Below are 21968 nucleotides of genomic sequence, written 5' to 3'. Positions count from 1 at the left end.
CAGGTACCCCAAAGGGCCCCAAGCCACCTCTGCCTGTGGCCGCTGTTTTGCACATATGCCAGCCATCTCTTGAAAACATACCCCGAACAATTTTGTTCAACGTTTATCTAGCAGCATAAAACATTCAAAACTGGTTTAAGTGGGGTAGAAGACTGGCCTTCCCGAAAGACAGGAAAAAAAAAATCATACCTTCATAGTTCCTCATCTGATTTTCACCCTGCCCTGTTCATCCTCCCTTGTTTCTGCACGGCAAATGAAGTTTTTCCCGAATTCGCCCTCAGTCAGTACCTGCTCAGAGCCTGTCTCAGCTTCACCCCCCAGGGCAGCCAGCCACCGCCCACCAGAGGAGCACATGCGGCTCCATTTGTTATTAAACAACATCCAAAGTTTGAAAAAAAAAAAAAAAAAAAAAACAAGTGGAAGAGGAAAATTAATGTGTTTTCAGCTATTTAGTCCTACTTTAATAAACTGCTAGACAGCTAGGCTATCAAAAATGGTATGTTACTGGCCAGGAGGAATGTCATTTAAAATAACTAAGCCTCTTAACCAGTAGCAAAGCAATTTCTCCCTTGGTGAATAAACAGTTTTTCTCTGTAACAGAATACAGTTTTTCAGTAAAAAAAAAAAGTAAAAAAAAAAAGTGGTGTGTGCCTTTATTTACTGGCAAACAGCTTTCACTTCAGGAAAAAGACTACACCATTTCTCCCCCCCTGTATTTTATCAGATATACTTCAGGGTAATTCATCCTTCATGACATAAATGAGTTTTTTTGGATGCAGCTCATTCCCTCACAATAAAAAGAACATTAATATTCAGTTGGTCTGACTCTCTTCTATAAGAAAAATCATTACCTTTCAGATTGTGTTTTGAATAACAAACACAGATCTTTCAGGAAGAAACTTGTCCCAGTGGGGATTGAGAAAGGATCAGAGTTAAGCACTGAAACATGCAATTAATTCCCATTAGGGGATTAGGGCACTCGTGTTCACTTTGAATCAGAAAAATGAATTGTGAATTAAATTGTTCACAACCAAGAGGTTACTTGTCAGAGTTAATAACTTAAAAAATAAAAAGCTAAACGTAAAACGCACATAAAAAGCTCAATGCCGAGTGGGGCATCTGTAGGGAAAAGATATGCTTCATTTCCATTAAACTAAGGATCTCTCCCTACTGTATATCTGAAGATAAGCTTCCAAAAAGTTTTCAGGGAAAAGTGTGACAACTCCTGAAACTGGTGAAAACGAAGTGCATGTTTCTGACTGCGCAGTGTCCGGCTGTTTGGAAACGTTTCCTTAACAGGGATTTACAGGAATGCACCTGGCATACGAGTGCTGGTCCCACGAAACTCAACAGTGGCAACAACGAAACTCACTAGCCCAGGTTTGGGTAAGTGTTCCTGTTCCAACATTTAAGTAAATGAATTCACCAGGCAGGATAAACAGAGACTGAGTAGGAACTGGAAGTTTCAGTCCCAGTCTGTGCAGAGTTGGTGCTTTCCGAGCCTCAAATTTGCAGCACTTCCACTGTTGTGACTTCAGGAGAAGGCTGGCGGCTGAACTTCCCTCACCCCTTCATGGTTACTGATATTCTTCCTGTCATCTGCTTGGGATAAGCAGATCACACTGACTTTTCATTTAGTTAAGAAACAAAACACGAAACTGAGCCCGAGCTAGGAAGTGAGCGAAATGAAGAGTTGGTAGAAACGTTTTCTGAACGTAGCTCCCGATAAATAAAATTTATATAATTTTCTGTGTAATAAATTCAATCTGCTGCATGCTGTGTATTGAGTTCTGGGCAGGCTGCTCCAGGCATCCGCATAATTCCTAGCACTCATATCTGTGCTTTCAAACCATTTTTGGCCACCTTGTGGCAAGGAGAGTAAAGAGCAGAATTTTATTTTAGGGTCATTTCACAGACTTCCACTGAGCAGCTGAAAAGAGCTCCAGACAGCATCGCTTTGCTGGATAACCTACAGTGCCAATGAAAAGTTGCCTTTTCTCGCTTAATCCGGTTTGACACTTCATCCCTCTACTAAGCTACTTTAAAGAAAAAAAAAAAAAAAGAAATAAAAATCAGACTTTACACTGAGTATTAGCTGCCAGGGCAAAACAAACCCATTCAAAAAGTACTTTCATGCAATATTCATGCTGGAATCGTTAAAATTTAATGACGCGGGGGAACGTGAATGAGATCTGTGTCGCCTCTTCCAGCTACAAAAGGCGACCGGCCGACCCGCTCGTGGGCTCTGTTGCTGCTCCCTTCGCTGGGCGAGATGCAAAGATTAGAAGATAAAGTAACAGCTTTAGGACGGCGAAGGCAGAAGGTGCTGCTGGGTTAAAATAAAAGAAGGGGTGGCACAACCTCGTCGCAGCAGCCGCAGTGGGGGGGCTCCTGGTCAGGGCTTTTTTCCTCCCTCTCGCTGCCCAGCCACTGTTTGTGTCCGACCATAAACGTCCTTTCTGCCACGACTCGGGTGACTACTGGGTCCTACCAGCTTCTTCCAAAAATAAAGTGAGAGGCACTACGTGCGTTACGCTGGCTCCTGGGCCCTTTGTGATTGCGGTAACGGTGGGTTTGGGTTTTATTTTGCTGAGGCTTTTCCTTGCAGCTCAGAAAGTATCCATTTCTCTCCCTCCATACAGTAACGTTATTTTCCCTTGAGAAAAATTCTTAGCGCTGGCTCAGTGACCAGATATAGTTACACATTAATTCTTCAGAAGTTTCTTAAAACTGTAGGAAACAGGTGAAAAAACAAAATGCCTTGAACTTTAAACTTGAGCCCAGTCTGTTTGAATGAAGCGAGTTTTAAGGTCACTCTTCACTCAATGCTAACTTTCAAGCAGGACTAACATGCCAGAGAGGACTCATGGGACTGCATCCTGTTGGTCCTTTGATGCTTTCATTTTGTTACTTGCTATTTTCTTTATAACACAGACAAGGGCTTCCTGCCCGGGCCGACCCCTTTCCAACCTTGCTGAATACCTCGGAAAAGTTTATGGCAAGACACCTTTCTTACATTAACCACAGAGGCAGCAGCGAAATGATGGCTCCTTTGAAATCCAGAGGTTACGGTCTCCTCGCAGCAGTCGTTCGCTCAGAAACTATGAGGTGCTGGTTTGTGAAAACAAACAACGGTATTATGGTAACCAATGCCACGTTGGACACTACCGGGCACTACCTGAGACGGCACTTAACCTACTTCACAGAGACTTTTCCTTTCACCCTCAGACAGCTTATATCCCCAAACCAAGAAATGCGCCTGCACTTGAGTATCCTGATGATGTTTGTCACCGGGAGCCAGCGCGCAGAAGCCCTCCCTCCTGACAAGCATCAATCACACCGCTGCTCGAGTTCCTCGCACCGACTCGGCACCAGGGCAAACATTTGCTTTTTATCTCTTTGGAACCGTTTCCAGTCACTTTCAGCTCTATTGCACTGAGAAACCTCATATATATATATATCAGGTTTTCATTCATTTTTTTTGATTCATAATAGTATATATATATACCATTACTGGAAGAGCTTCATTCCCAAAGTAAATGCTTAGGAGCTGCTAAAGAGGGCTCCAAGTGGCAATCAGCTGAAGCCACCATGCACAAAACGATGCTGGGACATGCTGCAGAAACACCCCGGATGCATTTTTTGACCAATTAACATGCTAAATGTTAAAGTGCAGAGATGGGAGGGGACTGGAAGCACGTAAGGAGGATGAGAAAAGGAGGATGAAAACAATGTAAAGTCAATGGACGGGGACAAACTGTGCTGGTAAAAAAAAAAAAAAAGTTGCACACCCATGATATTAGATCAGTATTATTGACTGTTTTGTCGTAGAATTATTATTATATTATAATTATATAAGCCTCTAACAGATTATCACATCGAGTTTTTGACACCACAACTCATACACTTGTGGACTACAGAAGTAGTTACACTGAGCTCAGGGCGGAGCATGGAGAAAAGGAGCCCACAACTGTTATTTTGGGGCACAGCCAAACAAGTGGAAGTTGCTAAGCTTGAACAGGAGCTAACGGGGCTCCCGCACATCACCGACAAACAGAGGTAGAGGTTTTACAGAATGGACCATTAGTTTTCCACGTACACAAACAAACAGCCAGCCGTAATTAACTTGGACATAAACAGCTTTCTAGTCATACAAACAGACGGGACATAGGAATGACCACAAGAAGTCACAACAAAAATGAGCCAGGTATCCCACATGTGATACTGGTCAATAGCAGATACCCCAGCAAGAGCGTAAGAACAGGACACAAAGACGGTGCTTCGTTTCCAGACTTTTGGTAAAGAAGCTTTCCAAGTCAGAAGCAATGACTTATGGTACACACAAGACTTCTCCTCCTGCAAACTTGCATAGCCGCTTTTGTCAATGTCCTGAAATCACAGCATTTCCATCGTATTTTTCTCCCCCTGTTCTGTTGAGGAGGAGTGAGAGAGTGGTGTGGTGGTGCTTAGCTGCCCATTGGTGTCAAACCACCCCACTAACACAGAGGCTTAAACTGTTATATCTATACAAAAGGAGGCAGAGGAAAGAAAAAGAGCATTTACTTTAAATGCCATATCACCATTACAGAAAAAAAAAATACGTAGACAACAACTTCTGATAGCACAGCCCCGTTATGCTAGCTCTGCTCCCGGTAGAGTTTCAAACACCACTGTGAATTTGAAGTGGTTTCTGTAATTGACATGCAGGGCATACCGCGTTGATTCAAACCGCCGACATCCTGAGGCTCAGAATACAGTCTGAAGCTGGGACGGGTTTTCCCAGCGAGGTCAGCACACTGATTTACATGCCAATGCCCAGAATGTTCAGTTAGTTGTTTTGGATCGGGAAGAGCATCTTAGCCTGCGAAACAGCAAACACTCTGAGTACCTAAGCATGGGAACATATTTTTCTGTGCTGAAAAGATGGAGAGAGAGAAAAATGGAAGGGAGAAAAGATCAGGTCTGTGCTAGATCGCAAGGTGCCTTTCCACAAAGCGGTGCTGGAACGGGACGGGGAAACCACTGCACAATAATGCTTTGTAAGGAGTAGAGAGATGCCCAGCTGGTCACGGCACAGACAAATCTGCTCTTCGGAGGTTTCCTTCCCCTGGTCCCTCAGGGACGTGGCTCGGCCTGGAAAGGCGGCTTTCAAGCAGCGTTCAGCGGCCGTGGCCTCCCCCAGCAGGAGCCGGCTGCTCTGGAGGCCCTTGCACGCCTTCTCGTTGGCCCCGTGGGAGGGATGCTGAGAGCCCCCGGCTGCCCAGGTGGCACGCAGTGACTTCTGCAAGGGTCCAGGTGATGCCACCTCAGGCCTCGCAATGAGGCTGGCGGGGCAAGACAGCAGTGAGAGGCCCCAGCCTGGCAGCTGGAGGCCGCTGGGGAAAGGAGTTCCTGCACCAGCTGCAGAACCCAGGAGTTGGGGCACGTAGTACTGAGCTTGTTGGTTTTTTATCCTGGAAACCACCTCCCTGTACCAGTGTAGGCCAGTTACAAACAACACAAACCAACTAACCCGGCAGAAATGAAACACGAGGAAACCCCGACAGGTTGTTGTTTCAGGCTATGATTCCTTGGGAAATGATGGGCGACTTTTAAGGGCCAAGGAAAGGTAATTCATACACTTTTATAGCATTTATGTATATACATAAAATTTCTATAGAGAACCGTGCTTTTCTTGGAAAATGTCAGTGGCCCACAAAAAAGGAGAGAGAAAGATTAAAACCAGCTGTACAGGAGGAACCACCAGAGTTAAATGCAGACACTATTTTAAAAACTCAGCCAGGAAGCGTACGGACAGCATGGGGCGATGGCCAAGCATGTTCATTCTGAAGCAGGGTCGTACAGAAGGGTTGTGGATAACATGTTATATGCACACTCACAAGAAGATATAAATGAAAACCTATCAACGTGAGTGTATGTCTGCCACTAACTCACAGCAGAAGGAGAGGCCCTTCTTGACGTTTGGAGGACCGCAGATGAGGTTACTAAGCACGAACAAATGGAAAGCTGGAGTATTCAGATATTAATAAAGTGGAATTGTAAAATTACTGGCTTGCTAATATAGCTCTGAAGCAAGTCAGCCCAGTGATCTGGAGAGAGTCACTGTACAGACATTGGAAAATGAGGAAAAAAACAAAAATATTCAACAGATCCTCCTTCTGTGATATACAGAAATATTTTCCCTTCACTTTATTTAATTTATTCAGGTCAAGCTTTTTAAGGCTAAGAAATAGGTTATGAATGTTGTTTTGTTTTTTAAGAGAGAAGGGAGGCTTCATTCCTTTCAGTCTATGAATCAAATTTGTGGAAAAGCATAATATTTAGCACATGAGATACTGGAAAGGAAACAAATCAGATTAATTCACTAACTGCTATTATTTTACTTGCCTAATTAATTAAGTATGCAAGCCTTTCTTTGATAAGGTATGCATATCAGGTATTTTTTATTTAATAAAAAGATCTTCTACAAGTCAAAAATAAAAAGCTAATCCATATCTTAGTAATAAATCTTTTCCACCATTTTCTAGTATACTGAAAGGCAAAACAAAACAAAACAGATCCCCATATGGAAACTACAGAGAACCATGTGCAGATGTATGTAATTACTTCAGTCCCACTGAGGTATATCACTTCTGTTTAGAAACTAGTACCAAGTTTACAATAAAAAAAAAAAAGATAAAAAGTTACAGATCATCATGAAAAGAAAACCAGTGAGTTATTTCAACTTTCCTGATCTTGATTTTTGTTCTCAAAGAAGGACTTGCAAAATCTTGCAGTGAAATCTGAAACATACCTTGTCTCTTTCCTCATCAACTGGGAAAGCATCCTTATCTAAAAGTAAATACATTTATTGGTCTGCTATCTTCTACATGGAAGAAACAAATACATATTCTGGGGGCATCCAAAAAGCCTGAAATGGCTCGTAGCAAGGCACTGGAGAAACTGCTTTCAGCTCCAGAAGATGTAGTGACCAGAACTTCAATCATCCTCCTGCCTGGCAGAATCAAAGACGAGTAAGAAGACAAGAAATTACCAATTTGTTTGTGTCCTGTAAGGATGTGTTGAATGAAACCTTGACTTTCAGGTAAGGACTGATGTGGTCTCTTGATGCAAAAATATGTTCTGTAGTCAGATGCAAAATTTAACACAGATCTGTATTTACTGGAGAATCAGCAAAACCAGTTATTGAAGTTCTTAAATCTTCTCCTGGAACCACAAGAGGCTCACAAGAAATACTGATGGAAATAATTACCTGATATGGTGTTCCTACAGAGATATATCTTTGCAATTGCAAAAAGAAAAAAATGCTATTTTAGAATAAATTCTACACGCCATAGTAAAACTAACTGTAGGTCTTCTTGGCAACGTCCAGGATCCCTGGAAGGAAGCCTTAATCAAAGGCATCTTAAACCAGAGTTCTGGCTATAATAGAAGACAATATATAATATTCATCTGAATTACATAGACATGTATATGAGACAGAATTATTTACAAATAAAATATTTATATAGATGAAAGCAGTTTTATACATGCTGTGCGGCCTCTTTTCAGTGACCTTTGAGAAGGAATTTCAGTTACTAACTTGATGAAGTAAGGAGGACAGAATCAAGTACTGGAAGTAAATGAGAAGGAGAATAATATTCAATGTGGTTTTGAAAGTAAAAAAAGCCAGACTAATGTCATTAAAACAACCTGCTTCCTCCTTAGACAAGGCTAACACAATGGGCCTGGAGTACAACAAAATATTTAATTTAATATGCAATGAAAATAGCTCCAGAGCAAGACATAGGGAAGAGCCATATATGAATAAGGAGTTACTTAAGGGAAGATTACAGCAGCCTACATTAAAATAGAAGTAACCAGCACAGACAAACTACGGGTCATATTCCTTGGGAATCAATGCTATTTTATTTGTTAGTGGCCCTGCCACAGCAAGCAGTTGTATGCCTATCAGATCCGTCCATGCTGCATCATGAGGAGGAGTAGTTCATGCTATGGACATATTAGATGTCCTATGAAGTGCATAATTGAAGTAAGATGGCTTTTGATGATACAAAGTGCAGAAACACAAGCTTAAGAACCACCAACAAGAACTTCTGATATAAAGCAGGAACTCAGCAGTTGAAAGCAACAAAGCAAGACACCGTGTACTTTGGTCAGTCGCACAATGACTAGAGAACAAAGCCAAGCTGTAGACTGGGAGAAAATACTCGAGAAAAATCATGTATGTTTTGCAGTCCTCGGAAATTCACACGGCCATTTTCCAGCCATTCCCCTTCGTCGAAGATTTCCCTGTTCTCACATGAATAAACACACCGATGTTGGACATAAACAGCTGCACCAGCTCAGGCTATCATCCCCACCAGCTACAACAGACACCTGTGCAAGCCACCAACATGACACTGTTGTAAAGAGGGCAGGACAACCAGAAGAAGTATTTCAAGGAAACACAGGAGGCACCACAAAGGTATTCACCACAAAGGTATTGGTAAAATCTCATTTAGAAAACTGCATGCAAGAGACCTCATCCACACTCAGAAACATCAGGGAAAGGCACAAATGCAAAGACTGGAAAGTTATTTGTTTCCTCAATCATTCTATTTTATTGTTTTGTTATCAGGGTTAAAAATAAAAAGAGCTGAAATAGCTTTGGCTTGCAAATGCAGGCTGTTATTCTTCATACATACATTCTTTGTACAGTTGTGCGAGTTATCTTATAGCAAGCATTTATTACTTCTTTTTCTGCAGTTGCAGATGTCTGCATTTAATGACTATTAGGTCCCACGCACCGAAAGTGTGTTTCATATTTTCCAGCACCAAGTAATTTTGAGAAGGATCATACTTGTACAAACCACATGTTTTTCATCTGCAGTGACAGCACAAAGTAGCTGAAAAAGCTTTTTTTTGGGGGGGTTGGGAAAGGGATGTTTTTTAAAAAAAGAGCATTCTAGGGACATAAGTCTTCAAAGTTACTTTAGGTATGTATCAGAAAAAAACCTCATACCTTAATGCATTCAAATATCTAAGAGTGTCTGACTACATCTCTCCATCAGACCTAGATTTTGTGTTGGGGAAAGAGGCATGGAGGGCAGACACGGAAATATTATGGTATAAAAGGCTGGAGCAAGCGCTGAATGCCTTAGGCAAGGTCTTATGATGTAGCCAGTTCTGGACTGGAGCAGATCCCAAGCAAAGGTGTTTTAAGCCTCAAGTATAAAGTAGCATATCCTCAGACTAGCTTTAATTTCTCAAAACAGCCTCCTTGCATGCCTCAAGTATGGGACAAAATAATCATTAATGAGCACAGCAAAACTGGCTACATTAGTAGTCAGAGCAGACCAAAGGGAATTGCATAGATTTCAGCCTGAAAAGGGTACCTGCCAAATTAGTACCCACTGCCTGTGCAGCAGAACGTGAGACAGAAGTGATAATGGAAACCCCGTTTTGTCCTTTTCCATGGTTTGCTCTGGAAATGAGACAATACTTGATAACTACTGCTTTATTCTCTGCTGTATTGGGATCTCACCTTTCCAAATAGGTCCCAGTAGTAGAGTACCCACCAATTCACTTCCTCGTACTTTACTTTTTCCAATTTCAGTGTCAGTGAACAGGGTGAGCAGGATAGGAAAGGCAAGTCCTACGACTTTATGCTTCTGAGTGAAGAGTTCATGTATGCTGTGGGATCAGACACTTTCCAGATTTGCTTCTGATGATGCCTTCACTGGTCTTGTGAGGCAACCCATCTGACTAAGGCCCCTGGTTTCTGATCATCTCTCAGATTACAAGAGCCAACTTCAACTCAAGTGGTAGCAATAACGTGACAACGTCTCACCTGAGACACAACGATGCCAGGCTGTTCTCAGGTTAGCTCGCATCAGAACAAAAGTCACTCAGCTGAACGCCACGTACAAGTCATGCTGTGGACAGCATGTAAGGAAGGAACTTCTAGGAAATGCCAATCCTGCAGAATGGAGCATAGCCATGTGGTCACAAAGGTGACAGCAATGATGATCCATAGAGTATGGATCATTATAGACAGAGGTTTGTTTGGCTGAATTTATTCATGCTGTAGTCTGTGTTATGCAAGGCCCTTATCCAGATATAATCTGCACATACATAAGACAATTTATGCACGTATGTAAGGAAGAGAACACCAACTTTTTTTTTTTAATAAAGGAAAGTCATCTGTTGATTATCCCCATCATTGCCACCTTCATTAGGGTTTTGCCACAGTGATTGTTAGGCAAAATAGACATTCACTGTAAGAGATTTTTTTTACGAGCTTAATACAAAAACTAACCTTTTCTAAAGTTTTGAATGAAACTCAATCTGTAAGAGAGTTTCAGCTGATTCACTGAATCTGGCAGCTGATTCACAGAAAACAGGCAATTGCTTCTGTGATACTGTGAAGGTACCTTGCACTACATTACACAGGAAAAAGTCTATCATAAACATTAAATTTATAAACAGACAAGATACTTGCACCATGTAAAATCAGACAGAAAAATGTGTCTCTACACATGCATTTCATCTGAAGCCAAGAGGGGCAGCTTTGCATTTTCTGCCCCACTTTACAGGTAGATGGCTTGGTGCTCCCAAAAGCCATTCCAGCTCCTTCACGCACTTTCATGGAAAGCCATTCTTTCCCCCAACTACGAATACACCAACACCATCGTTCCTGTATGCCTTCAACCCACTTCATAAACTTGAGCTTTGATCATTTTCTTCACTCATAAAAAGAAAACAGAGCTGAACACATTTCTTAAAAGCTTCTCCCACAATCTTAAAATTTGCCATTTACCCACCCCTCTCCATCAGAAGCTCATCTCCAGCAAAGCTATGTTCCTAACAACTTTTCTTAGAAAAGCTGAGCTGTGAAGGCTATCGATGCTTGATCCATTAACAGGCTTGATCCGAGGAACAGGTTTTTATTTTTATTTTATGACTAAACAAATGAACCTCCACTAAATACCATGAAGAAGTCAGCGCCACACTTTTAAAAATGGATGGCTTCCCCTGAAATGTCTTGGCCCAGGAGGTCTAAGTAGCAGCCTACGGTCTGGGAACTTCAAGAAATAATTCTGGGTGAACACTCATTCACTTCCATATCTAATACATTTCACAATGAAACGCTGATTTTACAGATTAACCAACTATCATATATTTTGACTTAAGATACAGTTAGTTGAAAATTTTAAAGATACGCATTATCCCTACAATGTTGAAAATATACCCATTATTCTTAAGCAACTGCTTAGTCCAGCTTGACTGCAAGGAATTATATTTCTGTTCTTGAACAAGTCAGTTCCTGTCTTCCCATTGCCATTGCCCTGCTGAATATCACATAGTGCAGCAATCTATGGCAGCTTAAAATCCTCAAACATAGCAACATGTTATTATTCTGAGCAAATCTATCCCAGATTTGACAGCAGGTATCTAGGGACCTTTGGAAATCTCAATTAATTTTACCTCTGTGTTAAGCAAATAATCACTTAGTGATGCTAATTATGAAAAATAAATAATCTAATTAACTAGAGTTATACCAGATCTAACTGCAGATCAAGAAACAGCGCATTACCTAAGACACAGGAAGAGAAATCATACAAGAATTTCATGTTGTCTTTTTGATATGGCTTAAAAAGATGGGTAATGAACAAATTGCTTCTGATTTTCAACACGTGAATGTTTCTTTTAAAACAGATCACTTGAAGCACTGCGGAATGACAAACCTTCCCTGCCTCGCTGTTTACTTCCAGATAACCATCAATTAACACAGGCATGCTTCTGAATACATAATGCATTACATTTTTTACTTTCAACACCTGGTGTCACCAGAATAACGCCGTATATTTCTAAAACGCTCTGCAGTTGTGTGTGCTTTGATTTTAGGGCAGAAATACTTCAAATGAAAGTGGAACCGTACAAATTAAGGGAAATGATGCACGTAGATGGTTTTAGTGGCTAGATGACACATTATCAGTTAACTGACCAAAATAGGTCATTTAAAAAATGAACTCAGGGTCTCTAAAAGCCTTTGTCCCTTAGTCAAGGTGAAGAAAGACCTGAAGCAAAGCAAAAATTCTTCTGTATTCCCATATTCTGAGCAAGCCAAATTCCACACCTATTTTACAAAAAGGCTTTAAGCGGTCATTTCTTCTAAATCAGAAGTTAGTTAATTGCAAGCAATTTTTGTACAGGCTAATCGCTACTTTTCTATCCAGTCTAGGACAGCTGTATTGATCAGTTATCATGATGGTTTCACTAAGAATAGACAGAGATGGGAGTGTTATTGTTTGGAGCTCCCTGGTTCTCCAAGATACTAAATAAAAAAATTAAATCTCAGAGAGAAGATGTAATTAATCTTAGTCCCTCCTCCTTTCCACTTTATCAGCAAGACAGAGCCAATAAAAAACACGACAAATTCATGGAAAATGCCTAGACAGTCACAATTAGTAACCCCATACTTCATTATTTTAATGTGAAAGTAGATGCATTTATTCGCTCTAAACGTCAGATAATGGGCATAGAAAATGAAAGCTTTTTCAGCTTTTGATGTTTATTTCAAAACCCAAGCTGAATTACGGCAGGCATTTTGATCAGCTGATATACGATTAAAGTTGTGCTACATTTTTTTTTTTAAATACAGCTTTTCCAATAAATTACTGAAGGAATCCTGAACTTTCAGAAGAGTCATAAGCTTGTTATACAAAGATCGAAATTACTGTATTACAACAAACGAATGGAATACTTCAGAGCCTTCAGAACATTTTGATTCTATTTCAGAAGAAAATTATCAGAAAATTGAAATACTGCACAAGATGTGGTCAAGATATTTTAAATTCACTTTGAAAAACATACTAAAACTGGCACTTTCCTTCTACTAATTATGAGTTTTCTACAACAAACTTTCCAGAACTTGCATTGTCTTTCCATATTTTTTCTCACTGAGTTCACAGAAACTTCTATGGGTGCAGGTATTTGGGTGTTAGTCCTGCCACTGTGGATTTTAAAGCTGGAACAGAAAGGTTAACACTGACAGAGGAATAATTTTCAGGTGAACACATATCTAGGATCTGCAGACAACGTTTGGAGGAGATCCTTATGCTCCAGTGAGGCATTTGCTACCTTTCAACTGATACGTCCTTGACAACTGAGTCATCTAAGAAGAAAAGAAAGCAACACAACCTTGAATACTGCAGTCAAGCAATATAAGACTAAGTAAACCAGGATCAAAAGAGAACAACAGCAGTATCTCCAAATCAAAATGCTGAAGGAAAAAAAGTCATGGAAAGCAGAAAAAAAGCTGAACCCTGAGAAAAGGAATGCTGAATCATTAATAAAAAAGAGTTTTTCTCCCAATTAACAGATGCTAACATAAACAAATAATTTTTAAAAGAGACTACCTAGGTCTGGTGGACTAATGGAGTTAGACAAGTTTTACATGCATGACTTATTTAATATAACAACTCTGCTTGTTCTCCAGCTTCTTCAGCATTTCAGAAAGGGAAAAAAAAAGAGAGATAAAGCTTTCTGTAAAATAAACCAGTATCAATTATTTTACAACTCCCTGGCCCCTTACCCCTTTTGAAAAGGGCAAAATAATTAAACAAACAGGTCTTATGGAACTCTTTTATTCCAAACATACAAGCATTTGGTGACCATACAAGCTGATAGGAAAAAGGCTGCCAAGACAGACCTAGGAGACAGCACTTGGATGGAGCCACCCACTATTTCCAACATTAATTCCTAGGGAAGAAAGTAGGGATGTAGACCTTCCAGTAATAAAAATGAATATTCAGAATGTACACAGAGTTAGTTTCCTTCCTCCACAGGTGGTAAGATGCATGGACGCTGAAAACCAATCTGTCTTCTTCTATGGTAGTTTTTTATCTTGACCTTTGTAGAACTTTTGACGCTGTTACTCACGATATTCTGATAAGCAAGCCAGAAAAAAAAAAAATCATTTAACAAGAACTGTTGGCACGTAGGTTAGAAATATGCACAAAATTTGTTATACTCATTCAAGTAGCAGGGAAATCCTAGTAATGAAAATATTGACAGATGTGAAAGATGTAGGCAATGCCACAATGCACAAAGCTAATCTTGTGCTTTGCAAGCCTCTGCAGCAGCAATTCAAGTAAGGTCAGTGCAGAGTTCTAAGATTAGCCAGGAATACTCAACTGCGTAAACAAAATCTGGGGAAATATTAGCTTAACAGCAGCTCTGTATTAAGAGATTTGGCAGTTATAATGATCATGAACTCAGCATGAGTCAACAATGTGGCACTCTTGGAAAAAAATACCCTAATGTTTATATACAGACAAGTGTATCATTAGTAAGACACGTGAACAGAAACTCCAACTCTGACCTGGTCACAAATAGAGTAGTACGTGCAGCTTTGGGTACCATACTTTCTAAGAAATGGGATCAGGTGGACAGAAAGAAGAGAGAGGACAATCATAGGCCAAGAAATCATGGGGGGGGGGCAGCAAGGAACACTGTACTGTGATCATTTATTTTAGAGCAAATAGGGTCATGCCTTTAATCGTATCAAAGCATGCCGTAAGAGAAGAGGCAGAAAGCTTTGTTCCACATCCGCTTTTACAGAAGACTCGGTGAGCTTAAATTCCGAATACAGACACTAGAAAAGACTAACCTACCTACTGGTAAGCACAGTGCCTAGGAAGAGCCTAGACCATCTAGGAGGGCTACCAACTGTCCAGCAGGTTAGTCAAATCTCTATCAGAAACAACAGTATAACTGCTGAACGTGCCTTTCGCCAAGGAAGTGGATTAGACAATCTCTTAGCTCTCCTTTACAAAAGCAAAGACAAACAGCCCGTTAATTCATATGCTATGCATGGAAAGGAACGCTAGGTTTATGGAGACCACGGAAGAACAGAAAGAGACTAATTCTGTGGTCCAGTCATTAGATCCCTTCTACTGCCACCTCAAGAAGAGATTTCTACATCCTGCTCTTGACCTGTTTAGAGACAGTACGCTATGCAAATACTTGGAGTTTATTTTCCAAATAGCAATAACCTTGAAAAGAGAGAACAAAACGTTGGCTTCCCACCTGTTCCACATATCTCCTACCAAATATACTTATAGATATAATCCTGAAGTTCTACACTGAATGCTTTTTGACCCCACGGATCCTGCCTTCTGCGCTTCGATGCAGCTTCAAAAGGCCAAGTTACAGCAAGATCAAATGTTCCAAGGAGACATGGGTTAGAGCTCTCCAAGTAGAGGGCATAAATCTAATTTTTCTGCTTTCTAGGAGATGGTGCACTAAAAGACTGTTCTTAGTCCTGAAGCTGCTCTCGGTTGGATCACGTGTACCTCTGGCACAGTTACACATCTCTGGCCTGATAAAAGCACTAACAGAAGGCAAAGTAAGGGACCCAGGACTCCACCACCACAGCCTCAACAACAGCTGGAAAGTTCACTACTGCCATTCCCTGTTGGAAGATTCTGCTCCTCTAGTAAAAAGCAACACAGACGTTTACCCTTCAGAGTCTGCATGACAGCCATCCCATTTTGCATACTGAACATAAAAGCAGTTATAAATTTGCATCTAAAACCTAACCTCTTAATTTTATCTAATTTTCTTCTCAAACACTGTTGTTCTCAGATTACAGATAGATTTTAATCGCAAGAAGTTCTGAAATAATTGCTATTAGAGATTTAAAAAATATAAACAATATTTGGCTTATAGACAAAATGTTTTATTTGCTCTATTGTTAGCAAGTAAATGGTGAGGTAAATCACTGATACTGATTATCTGGAGAAATTAACTGAAAATCTATACCCTCATGCAGGTTTCCTCCAAGCTGTCAATGGGCCAACTGCTGACAAGATACACCATTAGTCTTCTAGACACACAAAAAAATTTTGCACATACATTTTTTTCCATGGACTGTTTTCTGCACACATGATCTTCCTGAAATTACTGGAGATTTACAGGTAAATTGTTACACATGCATAAGGGTGTAATCCAGGCCCATGCCACAGGTCTTCAACAACAACAACAAAAAAACTAACACATTTCTTAGAAAGAAAATTAAGTAAGCGATTATATTGTGCTACACAAATTACATCAGCAGCAGCTCTGCCCACAACACAGAAATAATCAGAAGCTGGGATCCAAGAAGAGATACTGAAGCAAATAGTAATTGTGCATGCTGTTATTAACACACTGCTGAGTTTTTACAGATCACAAAACTACAAGATTACTGAGAAGTTTAATGATTCTGTCTCTTATCAGAAATAATCTTAAGACTGTCTGCTCCACTGTCACTGAAAGTATTTCCCACCACTTTTTCCTAAACACTCTCCTAAAGCATCACTACTACCCAGAGTAAAAACCCAGGTGATAAAATGTGGTTGGGCTGGTGTTCTCAGTGGGATAGTGGAGAGATCTAGAGCAGGGTGGAAGGAATGTCAAAGAAACAATCCTCCCCGTATACAGCCTTGAAGATTAGCCCAAGAGATTATTTTTTGTTTGACCTGTTCGATGCGAGACCAAACCACCTGATCTGGCAGAGTCATGAAAGGCAAATTATCCTGAAGGGAATATCATCTGCTCCTCTCTTCCGACATCGTATCTACCAGGTCATGTGTCTGCTGCACCACTCTGAAGAGCCCTGTTTACAACTAGGTTGCATCAACATTGAACGTCAGCCACAAAAATACAAATTAAAAATTAAAACATAACTGATGAACACAGAATTGAAAGGCCAGTCACAAACTTTATGTTCTAAACCATATGACAGACTTAAAAAAAATTGTGAATTTAAAGTTCTTACGTCAAAAATATAATACCTTTTGTTATTCTGTAATAGCTAGCAAGATTCAAAACTGAAATGGACCACTGTTGATGAATAAATATTTCTTATATTCATAATATGACTGTGATGATAATATGGCTTTTTATAAAGCCAGCTAAATTATAGATCCTAATTGGGTTTTCACATACAAAAATGATGAAACCGAAGTTACATGTAAGACAATATAGACTACAGTTGGACAAATGAAAGATTAAATCATTGTTTTGATATAGAGAAATTGGAAAAAGAACTTCTGTGCAGAAGTTAATCAAGTACAAAGTTAAAGATACTTGGTGCCACCCGTTACTGTAGTAAATTGTCATTAAGCATACTTAATTAAAAGGTCTAGCATCTTCTAGCAGTAAAATAACAGACTAGATGAGCAGATGGATTCAGATATATTTTGACCTAAATTTCTTGATATTTCAACAAGTAAAGGTATACGCAAACAAGAATAAAAAGGGAGAGGAAAAAACAGCCAGCAAGTGTATCTCATGATGAAGCCCCGTACTAGAAAGATGGGAAAACACCGAAAACCTCTTCTGTCTTTTTACCGCACCTGTTTTTCTTCTCCAAGATGCTTTGTTTCTGTTAAGCAGGTTTTCTGAAGCTTCACCTAACTTTAAATAATCACATTACTAAGAACTTTATTATGTCTGGAACTACAAACACGAAATACAGTCCAGTGCCCTAGGAGAGTTTAATCAAAAGAAATAAATCATTAACTTGAAGTATATTTTAATCTCTTAACTGTTGCCCTTTTTTTTATGCTCAGTCTCTCTTGAATTGCACTCCTGTTAAAGACAATGATTAAGAGAACAAGTCTCATTACTTACAGAGTCCACAGAAGTCAAAAGATTCCTTTCTTTTCGAGCCCTTCATATCACCTTTCCCAAAGACACTCTTCTCAACTGGCTGAAGTTCATAAGCATATAACTTTGTGTTATTTTTCATGTCTGAAATGAGCTTCAGAAAGATTTGGCCAGTGCCTGGATTCATATTCTGAAAGTTTTCATAGCTGGTGTATTTGAACTACATCACAGCAAGCACTGCAGCCTTGGAGCAGGTTAGTGGTTTGATGTGTGAAACGTGTATGTGTATGATAAATGTCCTGCTGGGATTTATTCCCTACGTAATTTTCAGCTAAGGCAAAATTAAGCCTGGGGCTCCACTCCATAAATTGTGTCAAAACATTTCTTTCATTCGTATAGTTTCTCAGGTATTTATACATTTTCCTAATATAGCGCAGACTTAGCTCTGTGCAATGCCATCTAAACTTAATTTACTTATTCTCCTATTCCCACATCCAAACATAATATTTACCAAACAGTATCTCCACACCTCACGTGCAACACAACACAGAGCAGTACTGTAGACAACAGCACAGTGCAAGGTGATGTATTTTTAAAGCTCGGCTTCAAAGTACATGTTGCCACATTCCATCCCCTTTCGGCAGAAATATTATGCAACACTGAGCTCGGATCCTTACTTACTCATTCTACAGAAAATCTAAATTTTGTTGGCTCCGGTAAATACTGCCTCAGAGAAAATCAATAGAAACTGATATACACTCTTGAACATATATAAACACAGACATTAACTGCGAGATTCTATTTTCCATCTAGTAATCTCTAGGTGGAAATCTCTTTTCACTTCACTTTCCTAACTCTCCGTAGGGTTGTCGCATCCTCTTTAGAGTTTTTCCTTTGTCCCAAATAAGTTTGTTGTTTGAAGAACATCTCAAGGCCAAGATTGTGCTGACACTAAAAAAAGGGGACTCATATCCGCGTTCTCCCCCTTGTGCTGGCACTATCACCTGCTCAGGCATGCAGTCAGGGGAATAAAGAAACCTTATACCTATAACCTTCTCCTGCTGCTATCTAGGAGTCCAAGACCATCACATCTCAGCTGACAACCATGGCAAGTCATTTCTTTTGTTTCTTCTGACAATCATCTCATCCGATGACCTGCCCTGCCCAACTGCTATTGCTTAAATCTGTCAGTCGCCTTCAGTTTTCCCACCCACATATTCCAGTAACGATTCCACTCTGAACTCAAATCCTATCACCAACATAAATCCAATCTCTGTGACAAAAAACCAACACCACAGTAATTTCATCTTCAAGTTATTACTATGGATGCTTATGCTATTTAGGCCTTTCTCAAGCCTTCTTACATCGCTCTTCCTTTTCCATGAGCTTTTCATGACCACCATGAGATTCCCATTTCTTCCAGACTGTAACACTGACAAGAACCTGCTGCCTCACTACGCAACAACTTTTTCTTGTTCCAGGTGAGCTGGGTTGGATAAATCTAAAGAAGAGAGCATATTCTGGCACTCATTCAACATATTATTGCCACTGTATAGCTCCATAACCCATTTAGCACAGAGAAAGTAAAAGCTGGAGGCCAGAAGAATGTCATCACACACAAAAAAAAAAAAAGGAGGCAGGAGTTATACAAAAGGTAAATCAGAAGGCCAGTGCTTAGCAGCATGGAGATGGACAGCATAGGGAAGGGCAATTACATCGTGTCTTAAAAGCTAAAATTACAGAGGTCCTAACGAAGTAGCCAATATCCCATAAAATAAATATCCTTTCACTGGAAACCTGTAAAGATGTTGACAGAATCAGGTTCTTTACTGGTCAACGTCATCCAGTCACACTTCTGGACTTGCAAACCACTTGAATTTGCAAACTTGTTTTCTTGCGATACCAATTGACTTTGTAAATTCTGGTTTAGGAATCACAACAAAGCTGCTAGACCAACCATTAACAGCCTTAAACACTTGCCATCAAGCTCAAAGCACACTATGTGCTACCAGAATCTGAAATGTTACATTACAGCACCCGCAGTGAATTGCAGGCCATGCAGTTAGTTAAATTAGTTTTAAAAAGAGAAAAATAGTTAAAGAATTAAAAAGGAATTAAAGACAAGAGAATTACAACTTGAACCAGGGACTTTTATGTACTTTGGCCTATCTATCTGCCATTTCTTTATAAATTAAAGCAACCCATAATTTCTTCTAATGAAGCTATTAGCTAATGAAATTCTGGCATGGCCTTACTCTTATATCACAACTAACACGACACACTTGTCAGCACATCTAAATGTCATTCAAAGCCACTACAGTCACCATTCTTCCAACACAAAAACAAAACGAGACCCTTATTTCTCACTTACTACTTACAATCTCACTTCCAGTATTATTTTTCTCAGCAATGTTTTGAGCAAAATTGGTTTATTTCTACTTTCATGCCAGCTTTCAGCCCAATTACTAGATATGTGGGCTGTACTTCTCCTGATGGGAAATAATATAACCTGTTATCTTTGATTTCTAGAGAAATTCACACAATTCTGAGATCCAAGCAACAACAAAACTCCTACTACAGAAGTCAGAGTGGATAGAATCCATTTTTTTTGGGCTGTATCTTGAAATCTAAGAGTGAAAGAAATTAATATCTCACTGTGGACAAGACGTGACCATAATCACACCCTGATTTTAACACTAAATTTCAGTATCCACATATGCAATTAAACAACAAAACCTTGGGTTCAGTTTAAAAGAACTCAGAAAGAATGGTATTAAAAAGTTCTTATGAACCAGAGAGCAGTATTCATGGCATTTAACTTTAATATTCTGAAGTTAGGAATCTAGGCTGGACACTTAGTCTTTACCAGTTGATGTAAAGAGACGTGAGCTGAATCCCTCACCGTCTGCTACAAATGAAACTCACATTTCAAATGCAAGTCTTGCACCTGAAGTAGTAGGTAATTAAGGCTGGGTAAATAAATCTCACTTTATAGTGCCTGTAGGAATGGTTTGATGCTGAAGCTCTCCTGAATAATTTGCTTCTATACTGCATTGTCAAGTTTTGGAGTTTCTGGTACACTGAAATCCCAAGTTCAATTAAAACCAGTTTTTGCTTCATTCTTCTACATATTCTACATGTTAACATCCAGAAATATACATGAGGAAAAAATTAACTAAAAACAAGTTCCATCCTTTAAAACAGTTTAAAATAAACCTAAACCATTGTCACCAGCAGACATCATGAAGGACACAATCACAAAGTGAGGGCTCTTCAAAAACTGAACAGCCGAGCTATTCAACCTACATGCTTGAAAATACCAGCTTTCTAGAAGCACTGTGTAATACAAGGACCATGGGCTGCAGAACCTAAGAAAGGCACTGTTTGAATCTCATAGGACCCAGCAAACCAAATGATGTTATTTATAGGCAAAAAAAAATAAAAGAACACAGACAGTATCCATATATGGATGAATACTAATGTTGGTAATCTCAATATAGTTTTATTATGGATTTGGATTCATATTCCAATTCTGCAGAGACCTATATATATGCTTGACTTTTATTTTTTTAAAAAACACTAGTAGGAAAGCTGCAGATTCAGCAGGAGTGGTCTCAGCACATCAAATTAAGCCTGCACCAAAAATATTTCAGCTCCTGAAACGGGGGAGGCAAAACCTGATCAGATTGAAACCACCTTGCAAATCAGAAGTAGTGACATATTCTCTACACACCACCACGATCCATTTTGAAGGAGGAGGTGCTGGCGAGATACAAGCACATAGTGCTTACCTGTACTGCGTGTCAGTGGAAACAATGAACCCTGGATATATAATTCAAGTGCTGTACAAACGGGTCTGCCTACCAGAAGGCAAAATGTAACAAGTGCCGTACTACACTAGATATGAAAGAGAAGCAGTCCCCGTGATGCAGACCGCCACAGTGGAGCTACAGGTGGATACCCACGGTATAGAGAGATCCAAGAGAAGAATCGTAGAAGACTGAGGCTAGATCAGAAACAAATGTTCAGTAGAAAAGAGACGGCTTTTATATCATGCCGAAACACTATTCGAACTGCCCTTGATAGTGTTACCAGAAAGTACCATAATGCCAACAGGCATTCTTGAGACTCATGGAAAACACAGGCAGTGAGAGTTTTAAAGTGGTGATGAGAAGTGAACGTTGATGTCTCCCTCCTTACTATCAGTAAATCCAAAACCCTGACTGTCGCTGGGGAGCCAGAACTTGGCTGGAAGTGCAGTGTGTCAGCCCGGGTGATGCTGGCTGGGATCCATGCTTCCTCTGGCATGCCAGTGATGGTACCTTATC

The 21968-nt window shown here is 39.9% G+C and overlaps 1 protein-coding gene across 6 annotated transcripts in view; it reads right to left on the bottom strand.

Annotated features, from left to right (window-relative positions):
- Positions 1-21968, bottom strand: part of GGACT (gamma-glutamylamine cyclotransferase) — a 29559-nt gene that overhangs the window by 3001 nt on the left and 4590 nt on the right. The window contains exon 1 of one of the 6 annotated variants that reach the window (XM_013174440.3): positions 9833-9967. The exons of 4 other annotated variants lie outside the window; for them this stretch is intronic. In XM_013174440.3, the coding sequence (XP_013029894.1) occupies positions 9833-9875 (43 nt within the window). In that variant the 5' untranslated portion in view covers positions 9876-9967. Of the gene's footprint in view, positions 1-3016; positions 3101-9832; positions 9968-21968 lie in introns of those variants that run through there. One more of the 6 variants, XM_013174445.3, reaches the window with a different exon arrangement.

Source organism: Anser cygnoides, chromosome 1 (genome assembly GCF_040182565.1).
Source record: "Anser cygnoides isolate HZ-2024a breed goose chromosome 1, Taihu_goose_T2T_genome, whole genome shotgun sequence".
Taxonomy (NCBI): domain Eukaryota; kingdom Metazoa; phylum Chordata; class Aves; order Anseriformes; family Anatidae; genus Anser; species Anser cygnoides.
The sequence above is the reverse complement of the archived record's forward strand: the minus strand, read 5'-3'. Positions and strand labels throughout refer to the sequence as shown.